The sequence below is a fragment of the Micromesistius poutassou genome, assembly GCF_964030765.1.
Source record: "Micromesistius poutassou genome assembly, chromosome: 3".
Lineage (NCBI taxonomy): Eukaryota > Metazoa > Chordata > Actinopteri > Gadiformes > Gadidae > Micromesistius > Micromesistius poutassou.
In genome coordinates, this window is record NC_140273.1 from 15,014,694 (window position 1) to 15,022,791 (window position 8,098).

Sequence of the window (8,098 nt, forward strand, 5' to 3'; positions counted from 1 at the left end):
GAATCGAAGCATGACACTAGGTCCTGTGGAGAGAATGATAGAGAGACAAAGAGAGCGCATGATAATGAGATACGGGGTGAGTGAGGAGGAACCTGGGCTCCATCCAGATCAATGGGAGCTGGAGGAATGTGCCGTACAGACGGCCCAGAGCCCTCGTGCGGAGCTGCACCTCCACACCAAATAAGGACAGGAGCGGTGAGATCCTTCCAGCACAGCCAGAGGAGCCCACACTGCCCTGAAGACTTGTCCCAGGGCCGGAGCTCCCCGCTAGGCTGAGGAGAGGAGGAGGAGGAGGTGGAGGTAGGGGCTTGCTTACGTTACATTACACTACTGCAGCAAAGATCCGACCTAAATGTGCTTAAAGATGGAACTTATGAATGTCAAACTCAATTAATTCAAATCTCACATTAAAGCAGATGAGAAAGCGTGGAACGATGAATGTTCAACCAAAACGTTTATATCAGAATGCTTGAATGCTATCGAGGCTGAAAACTAGGCTCTGGAGAAGTACAGGAGGGGGAGGGAGAGAAAGCTCTGCACATGAGTGTGTTTGCTAAATCAGCCCAATGACCTTACAATTAGGGTGGGGTTAAAAAACTCTCCGCCCCCCCCCCCCCCTCCTCCCCTCCTTTGGATGGCTCGGCTCGGTTCAGAATCTCCACAGTGTAGTCATAACCTCGCCTTTTCACTGTGATCGCCACAGGGTGCCGGGCGGCCGTCAAACACACACACACACACACACACACACACACATACACACCTCCACAGGTCTCTGGTGCCAGGGAGAGACATAGAGACGGACATGCCACTCAACCTGGTTCTGATCGGACCAGCCCCCTGGGGGTTCAGGCTGACCGGCGGGAAAGACTTCAACCAGCCCCTAACTGTTTCCCGGGTGAGTGTGTGTTGTGTACGTGTTTGTGTCTGTCTGTTAGTAAATGTATGCCTGTTTTTGAATACATCGTGTGTGTGTGTGTGTGTGGGGGGGGGGTGTGTGTGTGTGTGTGTGTGTGTGTGTGTGTGTGTGTGTGTGTGTGTGTGTGCGAGTGCATTTAAGAGCATACAAGTGTGTAGATGTATGATGTGTGGATACAGAAATAGCCTTCTCACAACTGTCCATAAAATGTGGATTGCATGACAGTGTTTTCTATTTCAGAATTGAGCATTCTCTTCGTCTTTATCTCCTTCTTGGTCCTTCCTTATTATTCCCTGTGATCGTTAAATGTGCATTCAACAACTCTGTTTTATTGTGGGAAAGTTCATCCCAAAGCGAAAAGTCGCCTTTTTCTTTTTTGTTTTTTCTTTTCCTTTTTTCGTTAACCACTCTTAGCGCATACAAATATCCGCCACAAGGCTTTTAATTCCTAAAATGGTGAACTGTAAAAGTGGGAAGCCAATCATAACAATACATGGTTTCTGTAATCAGTCAGCCATCCCTTCCCTGCATTCTGGACAGACCATGGCTGTAACTGGGAAAGGTTTCTGGCTTGCACCTGTGTTGCTGTAAAAGCGTGATACAAATATAGGATTACATTGTGTGGGTCTCCACTGGTAGACCCACAGAGACAAGGCTTCTAGACGTTTACCTTGTAGCTTCTGTTACCCTTTTTTATTTGTCCTGACGAAAATCTTACCAGGCAAAATATTCAAAACATTTCATTTTGACAGCTGAGTCAACACTGATAACTAACACAACAAAGCCAGGATCACATTAAAGCTGGTATGTAATGCATGTATCCTCGAACAGGAATACACAAGCAATGTACATTGTACAATAGTACCTCATGGTTCCAAAATTATGTTCAGAAAATAACTAAAAGATTACAGTAATCCAACAAGAATGGATTATACATTTTCCAAATCACTGAAATGTTCTAAAACATTGTTTAATAAAAAAAAGAGAGTCTAGAGAGAAAGAGACAGAGCGAGAGAGAGAGAGAGAGAGAGAGGGAGAGAGAGAGAAACAGAGACAGAGACATAGGGAGAGATAGGGCCACGCAAAAGTACAGTTTAATTTTTTTACGCCACAAATAATCACACTCATGTCGATCAGATAAAGGATTGCCAGTATCGCTGCTGTGTTGCGATGATTGCGGCGGGTCTATTTCAGGACTGGCACCCTGTAGCACTGGCTATGAGTGTTCGCTCCAGACCGCAGGCTCAGTGCATTAACCCCCCACCTGTTGTAGAGTCCTATATGAGAACCATGATGAGAGACAACTGGGATGGAGTGAGTAGGAGGGGGAGCTCAATCCTCCACTGCACTCACCAAGTAGGCAATACTTTGTAGCCACCCAGGTTTGATTCCGACCTGAGGTTCTACAAAGGTACTTCATTCCCTCTGTTTCAACCCACTCTGCTGTTCGTCAAGTCATAAAAGCTTGAAAGAATATGTTGATAAGAAAAAAGAGGCAGAAGTACATTCATGAGTGCAGTTGAATCAGGTATTTTTGGTGTCTGATTTGTCTGGAGAGCTGAGGACTGTCTGACATTGTTGTCTGGCTTGTAAATAGATGGAATCAAGCTGCTGGATAGGTTCCCTGGAGAGCTGCCGGTCGTGCAGTAGCTGTACTGAGTGATGCATCCCTTACATAGGCACGACTGCACCCTGGGACTCTTGTTTACACTGCCATGTTTGGTCAGAAAGACCGTCCTCTTTGGGCCTGGGCACTGCTGTTTATTGGTCGAGCAGAAGATAGAACAGCATTGATTATTATGTGGCGGTTAGAAGGAGAGGAGACACCATGAGTCAAAGAATTGAATGTGTTTTTGTTGATAAGAGGAGAGTCTGTCGACATGCTTCTATAACTCTGCTGGATTGTTTAAAGGCGGATGATGTCAGTGAAGATCTTTCTTCCTTTTTTTTGGACACCTTTCGTTTCTTGCATATCCACTTCCAGACGTGTGTTGTTTCTTCCTCACTTGCTCTTTCTCCCGAGCACATTACCCGAGGCTGAATGTTTCCCTATAATCCATCAACATGCGTAGACAGCGAGACATTATAAAGATCCAGAAGATGGAAAGTGTGTGTTATCCAGGCCCGAGGCCAATGAATGAAGCCCCTGAATGAATCTCCAAGAAACAGGATGCACAAGCCAGGCTCTGACCCTTGGGTGGCGTGGGGGGGGGGCTATTTACTGCTAGCCGGGTACCCCCCCGGGTATTACATCAGTTATATCCAGGCTGATGACCTAACACCAGTGTCAATGTATCCTCGCTTGGGGGGGCCTAACAATGCGTCTTTAAAGATCAAGTTCTTTGGTGCTGTAACCCAGTAGGGCCATCCACGGGCCATGTCCGTCTTCAAAGACATCCTTTGGATGGCTGCTCGGGGGGGTTTGAGGTAGAGCAAAAGGAAAAGTTTCCTCCCGGGATACCAGATAGTTATCTCCAGCGCGCTTCCTAAACTCATCACATCACCGCTGCGGCTCGGCAGCAGCCATGTTCCATCTGGGCGACATCACGTCGGTGGGAAGACGCGCGTTTACTCTGTCTCCACGGCGATGAGCGGACCGTTTACACAACGCACGCATACCGAACAGGGCAGTGTTTTTTTTCCGTAATGGGAGCCCGCGTGTTGTTAGGCCAAGATTAACTGCCTGTGATAAGTTAACTATGATAAAGTTTGGACGCACAAACACAGGGATTGTCTGAAAATAAACATTTTAATGAAATTGACGTTAAATACAGCACCGTTTTTTTTTTGGTGTAGTTTTGTCAGAAAAATTGAAAGAATTTAAGGATTGTCCAGAGGTATCATGATCCCAGTTGTTATAATATAAGAGATACTAAAAGCGATAAAGTCTGGGAGAACCTGTTTAATATAGAACACTGAGTTCATGAAGGGCCAGGGTTTGACAGGACTTTCTTTATGGAGTTGGCTGAGGGAGGGACATGAATCCAAGACAGGAGAAGTAAGGGGAAGCTTCTGGCTCTAGATGCCTTGACCTCATGGATAAGAAGGGAGCTATAAAGATGTGGATTTGGGGGGTGGGGGTGGGGGTGGGGGGTAGGGGGAAGGAAAGACCAAGCATACGAGGTGCTCTTGATTGAGACCAGACTGTACATAAAGTGAAACAGTTTCATTAGCTGCATGTCATTCACACCGAACCTTCTGGGCTTATGTTATGCTGCAGAGACAGGGACAGGAGGAGGAGATGGGGAACAGATTGCATTTATGATACCAGGAGATCATAAAGTTGGAATTCAGCTGGCATTGGAATTCAGAAGTAGTGATGTATTGGCCTTGTAAAGTCAGGATGGAGATCGTGGCTGAATTTTGAACGTAAGATAGAAGTCACCAGAAGGGAATATTTTTCACACATTTTCACGCATCAACACACACATTTTCCCCTCTTTTGAGGACCTTGATGTTCTCTGTGTGTGTAGATAACCCCGGGCAGCAAAGCGGCCGTGGCCAGCCTCTGCGCTGGGGACCTGATCCTGGCCATCGAGGGGGTCCCGGCCACAGACATGTTGCACTGTGAGGCCCAGAACAAGATCAAAGAGGCCTCCACCCAGCTGTGCCTCACCGTGGAAAGGTCAGGCACGCACACACACACAAACACACCACACACAAACTGGCAATCTGCAATACACTACGCTCTAAATAACACGCACAATTCAAACAACACACATTTCAATTCACAATTGATATATTTACACACTGACCGGCATACATGAACGATCTTGGCCTTTTAGAGATCCATAAATGACAACAGGCCATTTCCCTATTAAATAACAGCGACTGCATTGGAATGCACAGCCATCCACTGCCTAACACAACACAACACATATCATCAGATCAGTCCTAACGCCCCATTACTCCACGCTGATGCGACCGTCTGAACCTCCCTTCTTGTCCAATCAGGACTGAGCCCAGGCTGTGGTCCCCTCAAGTTAAAGAAGATGGTCAAGCCAACCGTTTCAAAGTCAACCTGGAAGCAGAACATCAGGTGTGTGTGTGTGTGTGTGCATGCGTGTGTGCGTGTGTGTGTGTGTGTGCGTATGTGTGTGTGTGTGTGTGTGTGTGTGTGTGTGTGTGGGGTGGGGGGGGGGGGGTACGTCCATGTGTTGGAGCACCACCTCCAAAGCAAAGGAGAAAGGAAGAGAATAGTCATTTTTCTCTTGTTTCTTTCTGTTCAGGAGTACAAACCTATCGGAGCGGGACATAACCGGAAGGCTCAGCCATTCATTGCAGCTGCCAACATTGACGACAACCGTCAGGTGAGACCCTTATTTCCCCCTTAGACGTATGCACACCACTGCCTTTTTGCTCTCACTCACTTTTTTGGCTGTCATGGTTTGACTTGCCCTGGACTTGTCGGTTGTTCTGCTTTAACGCCTCGATGATCTCAGATAATAACAGAGGCCTTGTGTTGTGTCTAAGGTGGTCAGCTCGGCGTACAACACCCCCATAGGCCTCTACTCCTCTGGGAACATCCAGGACGCCATGCAGGGTCAGATCAAAGGCCTGGTCCACGACAAGGCCGACAGGTGATCTACGTACCAATCAGCCAGGCGTACGCTCTGAGCTCTGTGACTGGATGATTGTGAATGTGTCAGGACTCCAAATGTTTCATTCTCGTTATTCAGTCGTTATTCTAAATGGTCACCATTTACTGTTTGCGTGACCATCTCTTTATGATGCAATGCAATTTTTTTTACTAATTGAACACATTTTTCACTTCAATATGAACTGTATTTTATTAATTATATTATATTACATAAGGAGTTATGCTTTTCATTCATTAATCATTATCAACATTTATTTTGTCTTGGGTGGATTCCTACACACCAATAAAGAAGTGAAGCAGCTCCAGCTGGTTTATATCACTGTGACAGTGGCACTCTGTGACTCTAGTCAGCATAGCACTGACCTTTCTAGTCATAGCAGGCATTAGACATATGGCCACACTATAACGTGCAATGACCTGTGTGTGTGTGTGTGTGTGTGTGTGTGTGTGTGTGTGTGTGTGTGTGTGTGTGTGCGTGCATGCGTGCGTGCATGTGCGTGCGTGTGTGCGTGTGCGGGACTGTGTGTGTGTGTGTGTGTCTGTAAATGTATGCATGTGCATGTGTGTGGGGGTCCAGCCCTAGGACCCTGGCCTCCATCGAGGAGTCTGATGTGTATCGCATGCTGCAGCAGGACCATGAGGAGAGCCAGGAGCCTCGTCAGTCCGGCTCCTTCAAAGCCCTGCAGGAGTTCGTAGACAGCGACGGTACTGTTCACCAGACTTGCGTCCCAATCCTATCATGATCCCCATCACTTGAATGTGCATTCACTTCAGTCATGGATGGTTTGTGAGGCTATGGTCGATTTCAGCAAGAGCTCAGCAGATGGCAGAAGACCATGTTCTTTTTCTACACGTTACACATTTTCATTTCCATTTTTTTTTAACCGCATTTAATTAGTGCACATCCTTGAAATTTGAAATGATGGATTATTTTCTTTTTTTTATGCGACAATTATGTATATCTTAAAATTGTCAGCCACACATGCGTAACGTGTGTTCAACGTGTCATTTGCGTGTGTTGCATTGTCACTGAAGTGGTTGACAATGACCACAACAGGGCTGCTGCAGCCCCTCTAGCTTCGCGCACCACTTATAGGTGCTCGAACCGCCCTCCTGAGGTTAGCCATCTCATCCCACTGTTCCCATTGTGTTGCCACATTTATCTTTCTTTTAAAGCATTCACTTCAAAGGGCTGATTTGTCTGGCAGGTACTCGTCCCATTGTGACCAAGAGCGTGAGAGCCCCCATGACCAAGCCCAGCGCGCCCACGGGAAATCTACAAAAGCTGCCTCTCTGTGATAAGTGTGGAAATGGCATTGTGTGAGTTTATTTTAATTCATATTTAGCACTGCGATGAAGCGTTGTGAAAATAGATTGTCCTCAATTAAAAAAAAAAAAGTACTATATAAAAACAATTACAATTGTACGACTAATACTATAACTATATACAATGATAAACATAGATCTTTAAATATATATCGTATTGGCTAGACATGGTAAGCAAATAAGTATTTGTTGCTTAAACCAATTAACTAATTACCCTTGATTGGTTTTGGCGCCACCTTCTGGTGGTACTTGACATTGTTTAACATCGTCGTCTCGTTCTCGCTCCTTTCCTCCGTCTGTGTTCTCTGCTACAGGGGCACCGTTGTAAAAGCCAGGGATAAGTATCGCCACCCCGGCTGCTTCGTGTGTGCGGACTGTGACGTCAACCTGAAGCAGCAGGGTTACTTCTTTGTGGAGGGCCAGCTGTACTGTGAGGCTCACGCCCGGGCACGGACGAGACCCCCAGAGGGACACGACCTCATAACGACTTTTACCTCTGCATAGGGGTCCGTGTTCATGAACACGTTGTATAGGGAAGTCTATATAACTACAAACACAGACACACACATACGCACTCACACACATACATAAACCCACACACACTCACACACAAACACACTACATTGTTACGTTCTGCCACATATAAGCTTTTACAGTGAGCTGTCTTTTACAGAGTGACTACACTTGACATTTGGTCAAATAGATTTGAGCAGAATTGAAAAACAATCTGATCTGTTCCTCACATACAGTAAAATCTGATGGTATATTCCCCTTTTCTCGTAACATATTGTCAAGACACACATGTGTCTTCAGATCAAAAAGGGAATATGGAGTGGATGGCTGCATGATAGACATCGATTGACATCAACGCTTAAAAATAATTATTCTAAATGTATGTTTAAACATTACTACACTTTTTTAACATTAAGAACAATGTCATCAAAATGAACAAACGTATTACTGTATTTAAGAAAGAGAAGATTGAGTGATTAACTCAACAACAACTGCAAATACACGTGTACTGCTGTACTATTTTGAACTGAATTAATAATAAGAATATGAATATTGATAATAAAGAATTGAGTTAAACACTGACGTTATACTGGAGACATTGTTTTGTCTATAAATCATAGAAGCCCATCAGGACAATATGGCCTATATGATTATAATAAAAATGCAAAATGATGCAGAGTATGAAGATGCTGACCCTATTGTTTTTGTTGTTGTGTAATTTTGAGGTCCCCCATGAAGAACGA

At 45.3% G+C, this 8,098-nt stretch overlaps 1 protein-coding gene across 1 annotated transcript; it reads left to right on the forward strand.

Annotated features, from left to right (window-relative positions):
• The first annotated feature begins 718 nt into the window (after positions 1 to 718).
• Positions 719 to 7,730, forward strand: pdlim3b (PDZ and LIM domain 3b). The gene is made up of 8 exons (XM_084465157.1): positions 719 to 895; positions 4,390 to 4,541; positions 4,871 to 4,955; positions 5,146 to 5,226; positions 5,390 to 5,496; positions 6,094 to 6,221; positions 6,725 to 6,836; positions 7,157 to 7,730. The coding sequence occupies exons 1-8, from the start codon at positions 803 to 805 to the stop codon at positions 7,344 to 7,346; spliced, it is 948 nt and encodes a 315-aa protein (XP_084321283.1). The 5' UTR covers positions 719 to 802; the 3' UTR covers positions 7,347 to 7,730.
• Positions 7,731 to 8,098: the final 368 nt, after the last annotated feature.